Genomic DNA, 20861 nt, shown 5'->3' with positions numbered 1-20861 from the left:
CACTTCCAGGAAACTAATGGAATATTTTTTTTGTACTCATTACCATGACTCAGAAATTCACAGGAGTCAAGCGATGAAATTCAGGGTGGCAAAGAGCTGTTTTCCTGGGGAAATAGAAGCACGTGTGCGTGGAAAGGTATAGGAGCATCAGTATTTGTTGTTTTGTCCTGCTAAACCAGGGTCTCCAAACTAAGGCCCGAGGGCCGGATGCAGCCCAATCGCCTTCTCAATCTGGCCCGCGGACGGTCCAGGAATCAGCATGTTTTTACATGAGTAGAATGTGTCCTTTTATTTAAAATGCATCTCTGGGTTATTTGTGGGGCATAGGAATTTGTTCATATATATTTTTTTCAAAATATAGTCCGGCCCCTCACAAGGTCTGAGGGACAGTGGACTGGCCCCCTGCTGAAAAAGTTTGCTGACCCCTGACCCACCAGCATGAAGGAAATTTGGTGTGATGTGCTGGTAGATCGGTGAAAAAGCCACCGTTCCAGAGCATGACAGGTAGCAAGGTGTGAAAGGAACTGTAGGAAACTGGAGAGAAGAGCTAACCAGAAAAATAATAATGCAATATTCCCGACGTCTGATCATAGCTGCCAAGTTATCCCTTTTTTACAGGGATTTTCCCTTATGCTGAATAGGCTTCCTCGCGAGAAAAGCGAAAACTTGGCAGCTATGCGTCTGATGCATCCAACGTCCAGGTTGGTAGGACTATGGCAGTTGAAGCTGCATCTATGGACATTTCCTCCCATCCTCACAGCTACTGAAGTTGCAAGAAGAAATAAATTCCACCTGCTATCTCCAACAATCCCAGGTGTGTGTGTGTGTTGGAAAGACCTTCTGACTTGCATCTCTTACCTTTGGCTTCAGTTTGGCAAACATTAACTTCTCAGGAGATGTCGTCATGGCTGCTAAGCTTGCAACAAGGGAAATGCTTCAGCTGATAGTAATTGATGCCCCTGGAGCCGGATGAACCCAGGAACTAGCAGTTCCTCACATGCTACCTTAATGAGCTGAATGAGTTCCAACATGAGTTAGGGATTGAGGGGTGTGAGTGGGAGGAGAAATTGGATCCGGTCCACATTTAAAGGTGAACCTACTGACTTTGCACTTTCTGAAACCGCAACGTGAACTGAATCACAGCTTTCCTTCACAATTTGCACCTCTTTGAATTTCGCAATGCGGTTCTCCAGCCAATTTGCGTGTAGAAAAGATGCATATAGAGTGTGCATGTAAATGTATTATATTAGTGAAAATAACATACAGAAATGCATTGCATTAGGGGGAAATTGCTTTGCGAAGTCTGTGTATATGGAGAGGTGCCCATGAACATACTGGTGAATTTTCATGAAGACCTTTAAACCCCCCCCCAAAAAAAACTGATGTCAAAATGCAGATTGGAAATATGAGAAAATGAAATCGACAGACAGACAGACAGACAGACAGACAGACAGACAGACAGACACACACACACACACTCCACTCATCTGCTTTATACAGAGTCAGACCATTGGTCCATCCAGCTCATTTAGAGATGGATGGGTTAATCTTTTCCTGCTCTGTGTCAGTTTCAGGTGTGCTCATTCATAAGTCTGTTCAGTTCCATTTCTACATTAATCACACACACACTTTGTATCGATGTATGCATTTCTAAACATTTGACCCTAAAATATGGCACTTTCCTTTTTTTCTTTTGAGCCAAGCACAATATCACAAAATCAGGAGAAGTGCGATAGCCGAACGACAGTTACATTCCCATCTGCGCATTATTCCAACAGGTGTGGATCAGGTCTGTTCATTTTGGAACCCACAGGCATCAAATTCCTCCAGCAATCTTCAGTATTGTCTACAAGGGGTGGGCATGGCTCTCTTTGGTTTTAGATGTGGGCCTTTCCCAACCCTCCTCGGAGAAGCCCGGGAATAAACCTGGGGTTTTCTGCACACAAGGCATATGCGACAGCCTCCCTCCTCCACCTTAAGACCTGCCTCTTTAAGTTTCTCAAAAGGAGATGTCGTCATGGTTGCTAATTCAGGACAGGCACACAAGTGATTGATGTTTCAGGAACTCATTCTATCCAGGAACTATTATTATGATCACACACAACCCACAGAGCTGTAAATCATTCTGGATTGAGAGGTGTCTTCAACACACACACACACACACACACACACCCTTCCGTCTTGGTCCTTTGAGTTTCTCAGCACAATGAAGATTTCCTTGGGGATCTGTGTCTGGCTGCTGACAACCTTGCTAGCTACAGGTGAGTTGGCCGTTTTGAAAGCCATGGATGACCTTCTCTTGTAAAAGCTTTTATTGACTCTTTTCCAAGGTCCTAACCACAGGGAGGCTTGCCCACATCAGGGATTTTCCAGATCCAACCCTAAGTGTTCAGCTGTCATGAAAAGGAAAGTGGAAAAAGATCAAGTCTCTGACCCAATTACATGTAGAAATATAAGAGAAATGATGCAGGCAGCATTCTGCCCAATCGATCACCACAAAATACTATATATGTGCCTCAAATTTATGATCTGATATGGGACGTGGGTGGCGCTGTGGTCTAAATCTCTTGGGCTTGCCGATCAGAAGGTTGGCTGTTCGAATCCCTGCAACGGGGTGAGCTCCCGTTGCTCGGTCCCAGCTCCTGTCCACCTACCATAGCAGTTCGAAAGCACATCAAAGTGCAAGTAGATAAATAGGTACCACTCCGGTGGGAAGGTAAACAGCATTTTAATGCACTGCTCTGGTTTGCCAGAAGCTGGCCACATGAACCGGAAGCATCTGTGGAAAACGCCGGCTCCCTCGGCCTATAGAGCGAGATGAGCACTGCAACCCCAGAGTCATCTACAACTGGACCTAACGGTCAGGGGTACCTTTACCTTTTTAGTTACAGGTAGGTAGCTGTGTTGGTCTGACGTACTCAAAACAAAATAAAAAAAATCCTTCCAGTAGCACCTTAGAGACCAACTAAGTTTGTCATAGGTATGAGCTTTCGTGTGCATGCACACTTCTTCAGTTGCGAAATGAGGTATCTGAAGAAGTGTGCATGCACACGATAGCTCATACCTATGACAAACTTAGTTGGTCTCTAAGGTGCTACTGGAAGGATTTTTTATATTTTTTTTACCTTTTTAATTTATGATCTCTCTCTTTTGCCCTGGCCACCTGCCCACTTAGTAACTTCACCAACTTCTAGTTCTACAGGCCTCCCTTCTTCAAGATACCAGTCATTTCCTTTGCAAACAGGCAGACATCCTTTTTGGCACCCCAACATTTTAAGAGACAATGGGACTGCCCCTGAAAGCATTTCAAATAGAGGACTCCCCACTGCAATGTAGAACATATGACCATCTTGTTCCAGCCCCTATCTGGACAACGGGCAGAATCCTTTGTGACACCCCAACATTTTAAGAGACAATGGGACACCCACCACCTTGTCCAGATAGGGGCTGAAACAAGAATGCCATATGTTCTACATTGCAGTGGGGAAGTCCTCTATTTGAAATGCTTTCAGGGGGCAGTCCTCTCGTTGAAGGTGACCTATATCTGAAGGGCTTGTGTGGTCTATGTCTGTTGGTGACCCCCTGATGATCTGGGAAAACCATTAAGGGGTCCCTATGTGAGACATTGATCTCCTTTCTCTCCCCCCCCAAGGAATCTGCCTTCAATGTGAACGTTGTGAAAGCGCCACCCGGTCGTGCTCTGGGCCTCTGCAGACCTGCAAAGAGCCTCAGAGTGCCTGCCTCACCCTCACAGTAGAGACCAGAGTGGGTAAGTGGCTCATGTTTCGTGGGCTTGGATGGAAGGTTACCATATTTTTCGCCCCAGGGGACTCTGCCTTTAGCTGTTCCTCTTTTCTTTTTCTCGGTTTAGCTTGCCTCACAGTGCATGTTGTGAGGTAATCATGAAATAACCCAGTCATTACCAGCTCTAGGGTTTGCAGGGTCCCCAAAGGCACAAATTAACCAAGAGTTCCTGCAGTTTGGACCCCTGAGATAGCTGGTTCTCTCCTTCTTCTCATGCAACCAGGCAAAATGAGGAAAGTGGCCACTTACAAAGGATGCACCAAGCTTGGGTATTGCCCTCCGGGGCCCTTCACCATCACCACTTTGCCAGAGGAACGCATTCGGAGCAACTCGGAGTGCTGCTGCCAGGATCGCTGCAACAAGGGAGCTTTGAGGTGTATGCATTTCATTTCATTTCATTGCCTTGCTAGCTCACTTGCTCCCCCACCAACCACACCATGCGTGGCAGAATCCTGGAGTCTTGGCCCCAACAACATGTCTTCATTGAGGAATGGGTGTCGTTTGGGCATTCAGCATCTGCTGTGCATGCAGAAGGCCACAGGTTCAATCCCCAGCCTCTTCATGCAAACACCAAAAACTGGCAGTGAGTCACGTGTGAATCTTGCTGCCCACCCCTGCCAAAGGCTTCTGCAACCTTAGGTCGTATCCAGACAACTTCTGCTCAGGAGATCCTTTGGAATTGGCCATGCCCATTCATCTCAATGGGTCTGCTCTGAGTAGGACGAGCATTAGGCACAATCCATTGGAACCCCAGTGTGACAGCACTACAACCCCTGTCATTACCTGACCATTGGCTGTGTTGACTGCCGCTGATGGGAGTTGTAGTAGGGGCAACCTCTGGAGAACGACGGGCTAACCACCTATGCACTAGACCAGGCATCCCCAAACTGCGGCCCTCCAGATGTTTTGGCCTACAACTCCCATGATCCCTAGCTGACAGGACCAATGGTCAGGGAAAATGGGAATTGTAGTCCTTAACATCTGGAAGGCCGAAGTTTGGAGATGCCTGCACTAGACCTTGAACTATGCCAACATGCCCTCCCCATGTTCACTGCTATATTTGTAGACAGTCATCTGTTGGGGAGACTGGATTTCCTGATATTGGACTACATACCTTGAAAATCCCCTTTCAGCTCTCTGATTCCGTGGAGTTTCAGCACCACTTTTGCAGCATACAGCTGCTGCTGCTGCTGCTGATTGCAATGTCTTCAAAATTTCCTCTTGACCAGAAGGTCTTGCTCTGATGGTTTCAACCTGGTCAGTCCACACTGAAGGCAGGAAGACTCCCTTCCCATTTCCCCCTGCCTTCACTCTCACTTGGCTTTCCTTGATGTTCACCTGGAATGCTCCAGAGCAGGGGTCGGCAAACTTTTCTGCCTGCAGGCCGGATCATCTGTGTGTGGGAGTGCTTGTGGGAGCGCGCACGGCAGTGTGCGCACGCGCACATGCCTGCCATTCTTTTCCCGCTGGCTTTCAGAGCCATGGCTGCATCCCAGAAGTCAGTCCCCTTGCGGAGCTAAACCGGTGTGCCATGCCTGTTTAGCTCCGCGTGGGGACTGACTGAGCGGATGGCAAGGGCCGTGGGCCGGTTTAATGACCCCCTCGGGCCATCCATAGTTTGCTGACCCCTGCTCCGGAGGCTCTGATTCATTCCAGGGTGAGCAGCCTCTTGCTCACCCATCCCCGAATCTGCACTGCTAGCTATTGTTGCTATACCTGATGAAGCAATGTGGTACGAGTAGCTCCCTTTATCAAAAAAGGGAGTGGGCAAGCATTCCAGAAGTGTTAGTAGAATAGGAATTTGGATGAACATGTAGCTGCCAACCTCTTTGATTTCTTCCCAGTGCCTGTTCTAAGTGAACCCAACCAAAGATGGTGCCCTCCACGCAATTTGAGGGGTTCTACCTGCACAATCGGTGACAAGGTTTTCTGCCATGGTCGGGAAGTCTACTGCATCTACCTCTCTGGTTACGCTGCAGCTGGTAGAGTTGCCAACTTTAGATTTTTTAAAAATACTGTCCTCAGGAGTGATGCATCTCACAAAGGTGTTTCCCCCTCCGCATCCCAATGCCCCACCCCAATGGAGCCCCCCTACATGGGTTGCACAGCAGCAGCTGAGAAGCGATGATGATGATGATGATGATACTAATACTAATTTGTTTATTTATACCTCGCCCATCTGGCTGGGTTTCCCCAGCCGCTCTGGGCGGCTCCCAACAGAATATTAAAAACACAATAAAACATCAAACATTAAAAGCTTCCCTAAACATGGCTGCCTTCAGATGTCTTCTAAAAGTCAGATAGTTGTTTATTTCCTGATGGGAGGGCATTCCACAGGGCGGGCGGCACTCCCGAGAAGGCCCTCTGCCTGGTTCCCTGCAACCTCACTTCTTGCAGGGCAGGAACTGCCAGAAGGACCTCGGCGCTGGACCTCAGTGTCTGGGCTGAACGATGAGGATGGAGATGGTCCTTCAGGTATACTGGGCTGGTTCCAGAAAGAGCTCTTAGGGTTCTACCACCAGAGGCAGTTGCCTCAGCCTGCCTCATGGGTGGGCTGACCCTGACCATCCTGGGTGTGGTTTTGAAGGCTGAGCCGGGGCTGCATGAAATCAGGCTGAACATAGGAAGCTGCCGTATATTATTGGTCCAATACCGTCTACACTTGATTGGCAGCAGATCTCCAGGTTTTCAGACAGGACTTGTTCCCCATCTCCACACTGGAGATGCCAGGGATAGTCACTGTATTACTTCACTAGAGCTCAATAGTAGAGCATCTGCCTTGCATGCAGAAAGTTTCAGGTTCAATCCCCGATCTCCAGGTAGGACTGCGAGAGACTCCCTTCCGGAAACTCCAAAGAATGGCTGCTAGTTGGCGTAAACAATACTGGGATTGACCAGCTATCTGGATAGCTCATTTGGTTAGAGCATGGTGCTGATAACACCAAGGTTGCCGGTTCGATCCCTCTATGGGACAGCTGCATATTCCTGCATTGCAGGGGTTTGGACTAGATGATCCTCAGGGTCCCTTCCAATTCTACAATTCTATGACTTGGTATAAGGCAGCTTTCTATGTCCTTATCCCTGATCATTGGATAAACTGGCTGATGGGAGTTGTAACCCAACAACAGCTAGGATTCTAAGGTTGAAGAACACCAATCTACCCTGACTAGAAGCAGCTTCTCAGGGATCATGGCCATATTATTTCCCTGACCTATCTGAAGATGGCATTGCAAATTGAACCTGGAACTATCTGCATACAACGCAGGTGCTCTACCTCTGAGCTACAGCGCTTCCCCCGATAAATCATCAGTCAAGATGGTGGCCTGGAGGGAGTGGAGAGGACCAAAGGAATGACTCACAGATCACAGGCATGTCTTGGTTTGATTGTTTTTTCCAATCCCCTCAGGTAGCAAGAATGAGACCTTTGTCCGACGAGGCTGCGGGACACAACATACCTGCACTGATAAGCTGGGCATTTTTGGAATACCGGGGTTGTTCCTTGAAACTCTGACGAAGGCACATTGCAACCAGGCTAATGAAATTGACTACTCGAACTTCAGATAGCTTTCATGGAACTGAAACACACACACACAAGCCTTCCTTTTGGCTCTTTAGCCTGGCTAAATTATTACATCGAATGAGTCATAGCCAGGCAACGTGTGGGGCAGGCAGCTTCTTTCAATGCAGATGGAATGATGGAGAATATTCTGGATTTTCCACCGATACAAAATAAAAATAAAGTTGCTGAATGGTTTCTTGTACATTTTTCTGAATTGAGCTGTCCTCAGCTACACTAGTCAGACACCCATTATACAAAGGGTAGGGAACTTCAGGCATGGATACAGAATGTGGCCCTCCAGATCTCTGTATCTGGCCCTTGAAACTCTTTCCATGCCACATCCCATTTCCCTAGGTCACACCTCCCACTTGGGATCCCTGGAACACTCTCCAGGCCACAACCGCTCTGCTCTCCTTTCCTCCCAGAGACTGAGAGCAGCCATATAGCCACGGAGTGTGGTTTGTCAGGGCCTGGGGCAGATATGCTTGGGCCAGTGGACGGTGGGCATGGAGGGTGAATCGAGCTGTCTTTAAAGGTAATTTCCAAACTCTATGATGCTGTGAACCTGTTTTTGAATTTGAATGACTCTGCTCTTCTGTACAACAGAGTCAAGTGAACAACTTTTTTTGCGTGGACAGGCAGAGTCCCCCATACCGCAGGCAACCCCTGAGCGGAATAAGGGAGCTGGGAGACTTCAGGGTTATCCAGAATGGGGGGGGGGTTGGCTGGCTCTGGAGAACATATGTTCAAGCAGAGAGCCGCCCCCCTGTTTGCCGCCGCTGGAGGGGAGAGCAATGACAACCCCTCAGCGTATGGCCAATGCCTCCCCTCAAGACCCCTTTAACGGGGAACCCTGATATCACTGCCGCCAAGGGGGCATGGACACCACTCCACCCCCCCCCCCAATTTAGGAAGATAGACTAGGATTCCACCCAAGGCCTGAAACTGCCAAAGTTGTGACGTATTGCTACGGGGAAAGGCGAAACCTGCCAATGCAGGAAAATTCCTTTCCGGCCCTTCAACAGTGGCCCTGACGTAGCAGTGCCTGTGTACCTGTGGAAAAGAGCGGTTAACCTGCAAAATAATACTTATATGAGGGTGTGGAGGGTGGGAGAAGCTCTGGAGCTGACTGCTGTTTCCCAGGAAAGATTACCTTCTATTGTGTGTGCTGGATGATCCCTCCCCTTACCTGGCCAATCCCCTGGCAATGCCTCCCCAGGTGGGGTTGGCCGATTTGCTGAGGTAGGCGGAGACCCCAGGTATCCAGCCTGGGGAGGATGCCAGTCCGAACTACCAGGGGCCGCTCTGGGATCCAGGAGGCTGCGCACGACTGTGCAAAAGTCGCCCCCCAATTGATGTGGGGAGCGGTCATTGTAATAAATAGCCACCGAGGTGAAATTGCTAAAGTACCAGGAAAGAACTATTGAAAAAACAACACTCACTCTCTGTTTGCCTAGTAACGTTCTTGCTTTTTTGCCTTGCATATGCTAATTGTTGGGTTTCTATTCCTCTTGCTATGCACTCTGCAGTCACAAGACTGTGTTTACACATTCCAGCAAAGATTGTTGGAATCACAGGAGCGGATGTTATGCTGTATCCTGTTTCTGTTTGTTGTTGTTTTCTTTCTTCTTCGGACTTCTCTTAGTGAGAGGAGACATGCTTTCCTTTGTTCTGCCTTATTCCTAGCAATAAAAGTAGCTTAGCAGCACACACCTCTGCCTCAGTCCATCTGCGTTTTTACTCTGCAAGATTTATGGATATGTGCCCCATGTCTCCAAGGCACGGGTCATCAACACGTCAGGGAGAACGGCTGTTTTCATTCCCGCGTGATGCCTGGGGGATCGTTCCTCCCCCACGACAGTTCCTGACAGTAATAAAGGTCCACAATAACATTATTATACTGTTTCTGCTCTCACAGAATCACCTTGGCATCCAGGGAGCCTGCATGATTCATTGTTTGCACTTCATTTTATGGCTGGTTCTGGCTAAGACCAGAGATGGCCAGTGAGGATCACCTTAAGGTATACACACAGTCCCCCCTGGCCTGAAATGTAACCTGCACCCTACCTATAAATTGTCGCAGTGGCGAATTTGTTCTTTTCTGCTGTAGGAAGCCCTCAGTCCCAGCCTGAGCACAGATGAGCACTATGCACACCCGCTTTGGCTTTTCCATCTTCTCTGCTCTGGTGATCTGCTATGCAAAATCTGTTTTGCAGCTGAGAAAGATTTGAAGCAGAAGCAGATTTGGGAGGTGGCGTGGGAAGGTAAGAGTTTTGGAAGTGAGGTGGGGGAGGTGGAGAAAAGAGCGAGAAAGTGTTTCTGTACAGGGGTGCCAACTTGAATAAAATATTGGGAGAGACCTGCATAAGCCCTGTCCCACATCACAAAATACGGCATGCACACACCATTTTAATGGCAATGCCCATCAACTTTTTTGGTGTGTGTGGGTGTGGACCCCTCAAACATTTTATTGGAAAAAAGCTGGTTTGTAGCGATTCAGACCATTGGTTTATCTGCGTCACAAAATTTTGAGATTGTGACCGCCTTAGTGAAAATTAGGCGTCAGACATAGGGGAAGGGGTGGAAGGCTCTGGTGCTTTTAACAATGGCAGAGAAAGAGGGGAATTCGGTAATTTTCATGCCTGCAGCTTGAATGATGCCCTTCTCAAAATTTTCACCTGCTCTGCTACCAAATGCCCAGGTGGCATTTCTTGCAATTGTCCCGGAAAACCAAGGCATCCCATTTCTCCCTGTGAGAGCATTGCGGCCATTTGGGGCATGATTTTGGGTTGAGGGAGCTTTGAATATTTCCATTTGTCACCAGTTTTTAAAAAGGGCCTGCTCCTTTGACTTTAGCATAGGGATGGGCGGACCTGTCAATTTCAGCTTCTCATTTTTCCTATTTTAAGCTCGGTTCTCCACATTCCTGCAACAGTTTGCAAATTCTTTTCCTGAATCCCCATGGAAATTCACCAGCATTTTGCTGAGAACCCCTCCCATTATATGTATGTTTATATGCACTTTCCCCTAACAGACACATTTTTGCAAAGTCATTTCCCCCCCCCTTTACGAAGCCTTTTTGTATATTTTTTTCACTGATGGGTGTGTTCTTATGTGCACTTTATCCCAGTATATGCATTTCTGTACACATCACGTGCCTAGAAAACTGTGCAGGAGTGCAAATTTCAAAGGATGGCTTCGGTTCCCAAATTGCTTTGGAAAATGTAGGTCCACTGTTAAATGTCAATTGAAGCGAATCCTTCCCCACATCTCTACTTCAGTAGCCACCTCTGAAGTTTTCCTCAGGGATTTTGTCTCCCTGCCAGGAAAAGAAAAAGGCTTTAAATTCCTCTTTTTAAATCAGGTGCTTATTCTCATTCTAACAGGTGTACAGCATCTAGAAGAAACAAGGACACATAAAGGAGATAATGAACAGCAAGGCCATCACAGTAAGTACACAAAGAGGATATGATGAATTACAAGCTTCTGAAAGGCACGCAAAGGCAAGGATCATGGACATGGTAAGAGCAATGGGTAAACATATGTTAAGCACCTAATAAAATGTGCAACCAAAAGAGAATGAGGATCGGAGGTGAAAGAGTCCAGATGAAACCATATTTTGCAGTTAAACGCTTAAGTCTCAAGACAGCAGGGCCAGATTAAGACCTTGAGAGGCCCTAAAAGATTTTGGTGCCCCCAAATATACCTAATTCAAAATATAATCAATAATAATCAATAAGCAAAAAATATTATTATTTGAAATGAAACAAAACCTTCAGTAAGGTGGAAAATAATGTTTATTTTTGTATACTTCCATTTTATTTATATTGGGGGGGGGAATCTCTTGCATTTTCTAATTGCAAAGCCTTTGATCAGATCCTCAAAACTAATCTTACGTTGATATGTCCGCTTCTGTACTTAGTCGAGATAAGGCATCCCAGCCTGCCTTGTTGCATAGCTGTTCTGTTGGGGTTTTTAATATAATTCAACTGAGAAAATGAACTCTTAGCTGAGAAATTTGTGACTGTTAATGCTAAACATTCGGAAATGGAAAATTTCTGTGGTGCCCCCTTCCCTTGTTGCACAAAGCACATGCTTATTTGACTTAATGGTTCATCAAAGCCCTGCGAGACATCAAGGCTCCCATAAGAGAAACAGGTTTCCTCTCAGATAAGGTAGCAACTTGAGGCGCTTCAGGCAGGACGGCAGGGAGTGGGTGTGTTCAGCAGTTGAAAAGGAACATGTGACTGTGAATGTGGTTGTGGGTTGTTAGCTCCAACTGCACTTGATTCTTTTTAATTCCTCCAGCAGGTCTGATGTCTTGCGAAGTCTGCATTGCAGGCGGGGAGACCTGCCGTGGGAAGATGCAACCTTGCTTTCTGGGGGAAGACACTTGCGCCAGCATTTTAGGGGAGACCACCCTGGGTAGGCAAAGGAGATGAGGCTCACAGCTTTTGATCGATTTCTCTTATATAGCCTATCTGTTTTTATTGCTAGTCAATAAACAGTATGTCAAGCTGTATATGAACTGAAATTTACAAGAAAGAAAGAAAGAAAGAAAGAAAGAAAGAAAGAAAGAAAGAAAGAAAGAAAGAAAATGTCTTTCAAGACTTACATTTCCATAATTTTCATTCCAGCAATTGATGAAGCTGTCTTTCTACCAACTCACTGAGCTGAAAAGTCGCCTTTCTTCTATCAGCTAAATCAGTTGGTCTGCCTTTTCAAAACATTTCTGCAACTGCTCCCTTATAGGTAGGGCTTACGGATCCCCCCTCCCCCCGTTTTTCACACCGTTTTTCACACTGTTTTTGCAGCAGTCATCATCATATTTATGATTAAAGAATTCAGACAGATAGGGATGCTTTCTTCATTTGCATAAAAAAGACCAGCATCTGGGGTTTAGTATCTATGCATAACTGGTTATTTATGTTGTTGTTCTAACTGCCTCCAAAACTCATAACCCTGTGCTTCAAACTAGTAGGGTTGGTGAGAGTGGACAGGAGATATATTTATTATAGCCCTGTCCTCCTGGCCTGGACACTTTCTGATCCATTCCTAATTTTGGTCTTTAGGAGGAGAGGACAGGTACTTCCAGGGAGGAGTTTTCTCCAAGGCAGCTCAAAACTGTGTAAGCTGTCATGCATAAGGTGGAAGAGTCTCTTCTTTTGTTCAAGGGTGTAAGATCTTCACAGGAAAACCCACCTGTCCTCAGATTTTAAACAACATTATTATAACAGGTTTGTAAGCCACCTTTAGCCATGTGAACCCCTTTGGGAACTTTCTGTTGCTGAAAAGCAGCATAGAAATTTGCAAAATAAATTACCATACCCCAACATAAATTATCATACATTGACTCCTTAATTTACATTCAAATCTTTTGGACCCTAAAACAAGTAAACCTGAATTAATTAACCATAGCTCATACTGCCAAGAAGACTCTAGACCAGGCATCCCCAAACTTCGGCCCTCCATATGTTTTGGACTACAATTCCCATCTTCCCCGACCACTGGTCCTGTTAGCTAGGGATCATGGGAGTTGTAGGCCAAAACATCTGGAGGGCCGCAGTTTGGGGATGCCTGCTCTAGACTGTTACTGCACTCAACCATACAAATCTCTCTTCTGACATTTGTCCAGTAGGTGTCACTGCTTCTTAGCATTAATACCTTCTGGTTTTTATTTTGATAGTAAAACCACTAGGATTCAACAGATTTCTAGGCATTTATGGAAATAATGTTTCTAATGCTATTTACCCCCTCTTTCCCCCATCAGATGTCAAGAAAACAAACAACTACTTGACTTTTAGAAGACATCTGAAGGCAGCCCTGTTTAGAGAAGTTTTTAATGTTTGACATTTTATCATGTTTTTTATATTTTGTTGGGAGCCACCCAGAGTGGCTGGGAAAACCTAGCCAGATGGGCGGGGTATAAGCAATAAATTATTATTATTATTATTATTATTATTATTATTATTATTATTATTATTATTATTCTCCACCCATCTGGCTCGGTTTCCCCAGCCACCCTGGGCAGCTTCCAGCACATATAAAAACTTAATAAAATGTCAAACATTAAAAATCAACACATACACTTATGCATGTACAGAGTCAGTTCGGTGTAATGTGTGAATGGGCATCTGGAGACCTCATAGTTAATTCTGATTCACCTTCTGCCCAGCCCTGCACAGATCTAACAGCGTACTCTTCCCTTTTCAAACTCTTTCTTTCTTTGCCTAGGCATAGTGGCATTTGCAGGTGCCTTGAAGTCCTGCACTGGGCACAGAGCTTGCATCTGGACCATGAGCATTGGGCCTGGGATCAGATGTGTTTCTACCTGCTGAAGCCCGGGAGGAAAGGCGTTGAATAATGTGGGCTTTGGATGGCTAATTGATCCATCCTTTCTTGGGTTCGTTCTGTTGCATTCTGACTCCTGCTTGGCAAGGGGTTGGACTGGATGGCCCTTGTGGTCTCTTCCAACTCTATGATTCTATGACTCCTGTGATTGTATTCCCTTTCCTTCCTCTCAGTACCCCCAGTTAATACTACAAGGAACGGCTTCACCTGCCCAGCTTGCTATGCGAAAGATTCGCATTCGTGTGAAGCTGAAGGGTCCATGGATTGTACTGGAGCAGAGGACCATTGCGTTCACATTACAGGCATTCTGGAATCATTAGATGATAAGTCAGCAGGGAACAAAGCTGAGGAAGAGAGCTGAATTCAACTTACATGAATCATAGAATTGTAAAGTTGGAAGACATCAACAGGATCATCGAATCCACACACACACACACACACACACACCCCGGGAAGGCAGGAATCTTTTGCCCAATGTGGGGCTTGAACCCACAACCCTGGAATTAAGAATCTAGTACACAGCTCCATCTGCAGTATATGTTTAAAGCAGTATCATGCCGCTCTAAATAGTCACAGCTTCCCCCAAAGAATCCTGGGAGCTGTAGTTTGTTAAGGTTGCCAAGCGTTGCAAGGACAACCCCTATTTTCCTCATAGGGCTACAGTTCTCATAGTGGTTTAATAGTCGACTACTCTTTTGTGGGAATTTTGCAAATCGTAGTTCTGTGCTTTGGGGAAGCCACAACTCTTTAAGGTGGCGTGATACTGCTTTAAATGCTTATCTTTTATTGCATTTATACCCCCACCTTTTTTCAAGGAGTTCCATTCAGAGCTTCCCTCCTCCCCATTTCCTCCTCACAACAACCCTATGAGGCAGGTTAGACTGAGAGGCAGATGACTAGCCGAAGGTCACCCAATGAGCTTCATGGCTGAGATGTACCACGATCTCCCAGCTCCTAGTCCCACTGCATAGCTGCCAAGTTTTCCCTTTTCTCGCGAGGAAGCCTATTCAGCATAAGGGAAAATCCCTTTAAAAAAGGGATAACTTGGCAGCTATGAGTCCCACACTTTAAGAACTACACCAAACTGGCCGGAGCGACCCAGCTGCGATGTTGATGAGTTTTTTCCCACATGAAGATGAATCAAGAGAGGTGCCATCAGTGGGTTTGTGCTACAGAGAGAGCAACATAAACTCTAAGAAGCTATTGCAATTTAAATGGGGGTAAATCACGCTGCTGTAACTTACTCCTTTTCCCAAAAACTCTGTTCAGGAGCAGGGCTAAAGCAGTATCATACCACTATAAACAGCCCTCTTTTTTTGATAATAATTTTTATTAGTTTTCAATTACAATAACCCAATAATAGCCTCATTATAACAATGCTAAATTATAATACAATTTGTAATACCAATCATTCAGATGCCAAATCATACAATTTGGGTGCCCCCCCCCATGTGCTAGAATTGATGGTTGGATGATTTTCAAAATAACAATCTCTGCAATTTTAACGACTTCCATTTGTTTGGACACATTAAATGATTTATAAAGCTACTGGCGAAGCATTCAAACTCTCTCCTTCCTGTGTGTGACAGTTATTCTGTCGGTAATGTTTCTTCCTGTCCTTGTAATATATTATGTCTATCTTTTGCCACTATAAACAGTCCTGGCTTCTTCCAAAGAATCCTGGGAACTGTACTTTGTAATGGGTGCTGAGAGTTTTTAGCAAACTCCTTATTCCCTCTACCTCCCAGACACAGTTCCCAGCGTTCCCTGAAAAGAGGGATGGATTTATTACACTATTCTGGGAATTGTGTCTCCTTTCAGCACCCTTAACAAATGACAGTTCCCAGGATTCTTTGGGGGAATCTGTGGATGTTTAAAGCAACTCAATACTGCTTTAAATGTATAGCTCAGATGTGGCCTAGGAGTCTGGGGAGTTCAAGAGAACCAGAAGCAGCCCAAAGAAAATGCATTGGCTTTACAGCAGAGTGGGTCAGATTTAATTCTACTTGAAGGTTTCGGCTTACACCAAGGCAGTGACACTGACAGGCGCTTAATGGAGCTCAGAGCAGAACACTGTGTGCAGAGATTAAAGAAAAACAAAAGCAAATTAAGGATCAACGTGACATGACCCTGTCTCTCTTTTTGCTTTGCAGATGCTGTGAATGAAAGGCTTGCAGCCAGAGGTTGTGCTTTGCCCAGCGTCTGCGAGCATAGCAAGGGGATGACTGTTTTTGCTGGTGTTTATATTTACACACTATCTACAGTCAGGGAATGCTATGCAGCCCCTTCTGTGAAGAATGCTGCTTGTCTTCACCTCCAACAATCCTGGCTGGAGGCCCTTTTCCTCTGCACACTGCTGCTTCCAGTGTCCTTCTTCTGTATTCCGCCCAATCTCCCATCCTGGCTGATAAAGTGCTTCACTTGATCTCTCTCCTCTGCAGTGACAAGTCTGCCATAGTGTACATAACATAATAGGGCTGTACACAACATGCACACAAACATGCAGACCCTCCAAGTGCCCCTGTTTTCCAGGGACAGTCTCGGAATTACAGAAGCTATCCTGTTTTCCAATGTCCCACTTTTCCTTAGGACTATTTTCATCGGATAAATGTTGGAGAGTATGGAGTTATGCAACCCCCGAGCTGAGGAGATCTGAAGGCAGCCCTGTATAGGGAAGTTTTGTAATCTTTAATGTTTTATTATGGTTTTATATATGTTGGAAGCTGCTCATAGTGGCTGGGGCAACCCAGTCAAATGGGTGGGGTATAAATATTATTATTACAGTGGTACCCCGGTTTTTGAATGTAATCTTTTCTGGAAGACCGTTTGAGTTCCAAAATGTTCAGAAACTGTGGTGCAAACTAAGGCTGCAAATTTAATAGAGAAAATTCAGAAAAATAACATATACACTCAGTGGAAGCTGTTCAACTTCTGAGGCGCTTTCGAAAATGGGAGCACTTACTTCTGGGTTTATGGCGTTCGAAAACAGAAACATTTGTCAAAGGAGATGTTTGAAAACCAAGATACGACTGTATTATTATTATTACTATTATTATTACACAACAGGGCTGCCACTCTGGAAATTAATTGTGTTTGAAAGGGAATATGCAAAGAAGGCGATAGATTTGTAACAGTACCTGTTGATGACTGAGATATGAAGGTCTATCGTGTACCTGCAATATTTGCAAAACAAAAAAAGGTGAAGAAGAAAGTATATTTCTGTGTCAGTGAATGGAAGAAAGTCTTGTGCAAAACAGACTAATTGCAGAAGAATGGGGGGGGGGAATACAGGATGAAAATGAATGGCAGAACGGATTAAGACATGTTCACACACCCCTACCCTAAGGCGCCATGTAATGTACACAGTTTGCCACTCCTTCATATTTCTCAGTTTCTGAGGTCTGCTTTGGTTTGTGGAAACATTTTATCTGACGTTGATTTCACACACCCACACACCACTTCCCTTTCTCTGGGCCAAAGAGATTTTGAACGATAACAAACAACATACTTAATCTTGTTCCCCCCGTTGCCGGGTGTGTGTGGGGGTTGGATGAAAGTGAAGAAGCAGCTGTATTACAGTAAATGAAGACAAAGCACAGGAGGAGTTCATCATGTTTCGAAGATGGGTGTGTTACAGCAGCATGCCTGTTTTTCATCCGTCGGCCACTGGACTTTATGTAACTTCACAACGAGAATTACTTCTGGGAACAGGCTGTTTAAATTTAGATGGCGTCTCTCCTTGATTTCCCTTCTGAGGCCCTGCATTCCTTCCTGGCTCACACTGATACCACCCAAACGCAACTTCTCCCCTCCAGAACTCTGGATAAAATAATACTCCATCTCCTTTTAAAGATATCTGAGAAAGGGAGGGGCAGAGGCAGTTGTTGCTAGGGCAAATAATGCATAGCTTCCTTCCCGCTTAGTGCCATGGATCATCTGGAGCATAGGTCAGGAACACAAGATTTTATAAGAAAATAAATGGGCATGTAGCGCAGCGACTTCCCCATGCAAAACTCTTTCAGTATACTGGTTGCAGCATCTACTTCCATGACTTCTCACTGTTAATTCCAGTCAGCAGCAACGTGGGAGACTTTCAAATTCGTTTTCAAACTGCAGAGCAAAATGGGAGCAGGGGAACAGGATGAATCAGCAGTTTGACATTCGGCCAAGGATCCAAAGTTGTGGGTGGCAAGAAGATTAGCTTCTATCAGAAACCAGCATTTTCCTATCTGCATTGCTACTTGGATGCACTTTCTGTTAGTTTCTGTTATGAGAATTTTAAGATCTAAGATATAAAACAAATGTTCATAAATGTACCAGGCAAACACATTATTGTATTGTTGTTTAGTCGTTTAGTCGTTTCCGACTATTCGTGACCCCAGGGACCAGAGCACACCAGTCCCTCCTGCCTTCCACTGCCTCCTGTGGAAAACATAAAGGTAAAGGGAACCCTGAGCATTAGGTCCAGTCGTGACCGACTCTGGGGTTGAGGCACTCATCTCACGTTATTGGCTGAGGAAGCCGGCATACAGCTTCCAGGTCATGTGGCCAGCATGACAAAGCCGCTTCTGGCGAACCAGAGCAGCACCCGGAAATGCTGCTTACTTTCCCGCTGTAGCGGTACCTATTTATCTACTTGCACTTTGGCATGCTTTCGAACTGCTAGGTTGGCAGGAGCTGGGACCGAATAACGGGAGCTCACCCTGTTGTGGGGATTCAAACTGCCGACCTTCTGATCGGCAAGCCCTGTGCTCTGCAGCGCCACCTACGTTATGGAAGACATACATAAATATATAAACCACAAGTCTGAAACAGTACAGGAAAACAATCCTAAAGCCATTTTGACTCTTTCAGTGACCTCATATAGTCCTCTGCAGTTTGGTGTAGTGGTTAAGAGCAGTAGACTCATAATCTGGGGAACCGGGTTCGCGTCTCCGCTCCTCCACATGCAGCTGCTGGGTGACCTTGGGCTAGTCACACTTCTCTGAAGTCTCTCAGCCTCACTCACCTCACAGAGTGTTTGCTGTGGGGAAGGAAGGGAAAGGAGCTTGTTGGCCGCTTTGAGACTCCTTATGGTAGTGATAAAGTGGGATATAAAATCCAAACTCCTCCTCCTCTTCCTCCTCTTCAGTTTGGATGGAAATGGAAAAAGCATCCCCATTGTCTCTGTGCTCACAAATCCTGCCTTAAGGGCACATTTGGGTATGAACAGGGTGACCCTGTGACATGGACTCATGACAAAAGAATGACCAGGCTGTCCAGGTAAACCCATTAACAGGTTTCCTGCCAGACAGTATTCTGCTGTAAACCGCCCCTTCTGTGATGTATGTATAACGTATTGGGGTGGTGATGGTGGTGGTCTTGAGCTACAGGGTGGCAATTTCAAAAGTCTATATAAGGGCTTGCACACCGTTGTTCTGGGTTCTTCCTCTTGCAACAGTTTAATAAAGATCCTGCTTACTAGCTGTTTTGCTTCTCAATGTTCTCTGGTTGGCCTCTGTTCTTTTCTCCTACCAATAGAGAACCTACATAAGGACTCTATACGGGCTCTTGGGTACCCCGTAAGGGAAAAGGAGCCGCCCCCCCCCTTATAACAGTTTCTATATTTTTTGCTAATGGCATACTAAAATGAGGAAGGTACATGTTTCCGGCCACTTCAACAGATGTTTCCTTCTCCAAATTAGTCCCATTTGCCAGGGCTGGATTAAAGAGGCTGCAGAACATTTGCATGGGTGATCTGTGTCATTTGAAGAGATGAAGTTCTGAGGTAGCTTGGTGACTTTGATAACTGGTATGCACAAAGTATAAAATATAATCTCTTATTCTCGTGAGTTTGGTTCTACTGCCCCAATATTGGGCAAATCAGACATGCTGTAAGGCAGGCTTCCTCAACCTCAGCCCGCCAGATGTTTTGAGACTACAATTCCCATCATCCCTGACCACTGGTGCTGCTAGCTAAGGATCATGGGAGTTGTAGGCCAAAAACATCTGGAGGGCTGAGGTCGAGGAAGCTTGCTGTAAGGCAATGTAAGGCATCTGGACAGTATGTCCAGATAGGAAAAGTAGGATTGCATTCGGCTTGTACTTATTTGACCTTAACTGTGCTTAGAAATCCTTGGAACCATTCCTTTTCCCTGGCCCTGGCTGTGGCATAGTATGTGGGGGAGGGCACAGGGATGGTTGCCACAGGAGCAAAATGGTTAGGGATGCAAAATTTCACCAAACAGTGCAGCCTCAATACAGCTGTGTGTGCTTCCGTTGCTGGGCTCTGTTGAAAACGACTTCTCCATGCGAACCTGGAATTGACCTCTTCAGACAACAGAACAACTATTTTTCTCTCATCTCTGCAGATGCTGGGTGAAGTGGAGGCCATTCAGCAGCTGAATGTCCATGTGTAGTCTGTCCATTTCCTTTCCTCCCACTCCCCTTCCACATGGTCCTGGCTGCTGGCAACCCGAGCTATGCCACTGCTGTCTGCCCTGGGGCTTAGGGGGAGAGCCTGGAGATGGTTTTTCTGGCAGGGAATGAGAGCCTGGAGATCTGGAGATAGTATTTCTGACAGGGAATGAGGGCCAAGTGTCCTGACACTGGGTGGAGGATCCTTATTTAGGGTCCTAGGTATCCAAACATGCTCCCTGTTTCTCCATGGAGGAGGGGAGAGAAATGTGTGCTGGTTCTCCTTGTTGTTGAATGGTGTTGCAAGGCCACATCCCTCATGTTCTCTATCTCAAGCTTTTCATGCTCCCCAGGTTACCACACCCTTTGTCCCCCCTGAGGCACTGCAGCTGAGCTTGTCTCCCATCAAGCAGACTAATATACTGCCCCACCCTGCTCCTTTCTCTCCTTCTCTTATCCATCATAGCTGCCAAGTTATCCCCTTTTTTAAGGGATTTTCCCTTATGCTGAATAGGCTTCCTCACGAGAAAAGGGAAAACTTGGCAGCTATGTTATCCATGGCATGGACAGAGTGGGTGGTGAATAGCGGGGAATGTCCTGTGTGAGTGTCTGGAGGTGGTTGGGGGATGGATGGCGGCTAACAGATTGAGGCCGAATCATGACAAGACAGAAGTACTGTTTTGGGGGGACAGGAGGTGGGCGGGGGAGGGGGACGCCCTGGTTCTGAATGGGGTAACTGTGCCCCTGAAGG

The 20861-nt window shown here is 46.0% G+C and overlaps 1 protein-coding gene across 3 annotated transcripts; it reads left to right on the top strand.

Annotated features, from left to right (window-relative positions):
- Positions 1-2047: 2047 nt before the first annotated feature.
- Positions 2048-16503, top strand: LOC118086225 (phospholipase A2 inhibitor and Ly6/PLAUR domain-containing protein-like). 3 transcript variants are annotated; one of them, XM_088671204.1, is made up of 9 exons: positions 2048-2261; positions 3653-3769; positions 4028-4180; positions 5649-5786; positions 7211-9384; positions 9474-9627; positions 10750-10812; positions 11672-11788; positions 15868-16503. In XM_088671204.1, the coding sequence occupies exons 5-9, from the start codon at positions 9361-9363 to the stop codon at positions 16137-16139; spliced, it is 630 nt and encodes a 209-aa protein (XP_088527330.1). In that variant the 5' UTR covers positions 2048-2261; positions 3653-3769; positions 4028-4180; positions 5649-5786; positions 7211-9360; the 3' UTR covers positions 16140-16503. The 3 variants fall into 3 exon arrangements, with proteins under 3 accessions (XP_088527330.1, XP_088527332.1, XP_088527331.1); XM_088671206.1 differs by lacking the exon at positions 11672-11788 and having other exon boundaries at positions 2049-2261; XM_088671205.1 differs by lacking the exons at positions 9474-9627; positions 10750-10812; positions 11672-11788; positions 15868-16503 and having other exon boundaries at positions 2071-2261; positions 7211-7553.
- The last annotated feature ends 4358 nt before the right edge of the window (positions 16504-20861 follow it).

Source organism: Zootoca vivipara, chromosome 6 (genome assembly GCF_965207765.1).
Source record: "Zootoca vivipara chromosome 6, rZooViv2.hap1.1, whole genome shotgun sequence".
In the NCBI taxonomy this organism is placed as follows: Eukaryota; Metazoa; Chordata; class Lepidosauria; order Squamata; family Lacertidae; genus Zootoca; species Zootoca vivipara.
This window is presented reverse-complemented; position numbering and strand designations above follow the sequence as displayed.

Coding starts and splice junctions, on each gene's coding strand:
- LOC118086225 (XM_088671204.1), top strand. CDS start 9,361: ATGGCCAGTGAGGATCACCTTAAG. Junction 9,385..9,473: donor CCAGTGAGGATCACCTTAAG/GTATACACACAG, acceptor TTTCTGCTGTAG/GAAGCCCTCAGTCCCAGCCT. Junction 9,628..10,749: donor TTGGGAGGTGGCGTGGGAAG/GTAAGAGTTTTG, acceptor TCATTCTAACAG/GTGTACAGCATCTAGAAGAA.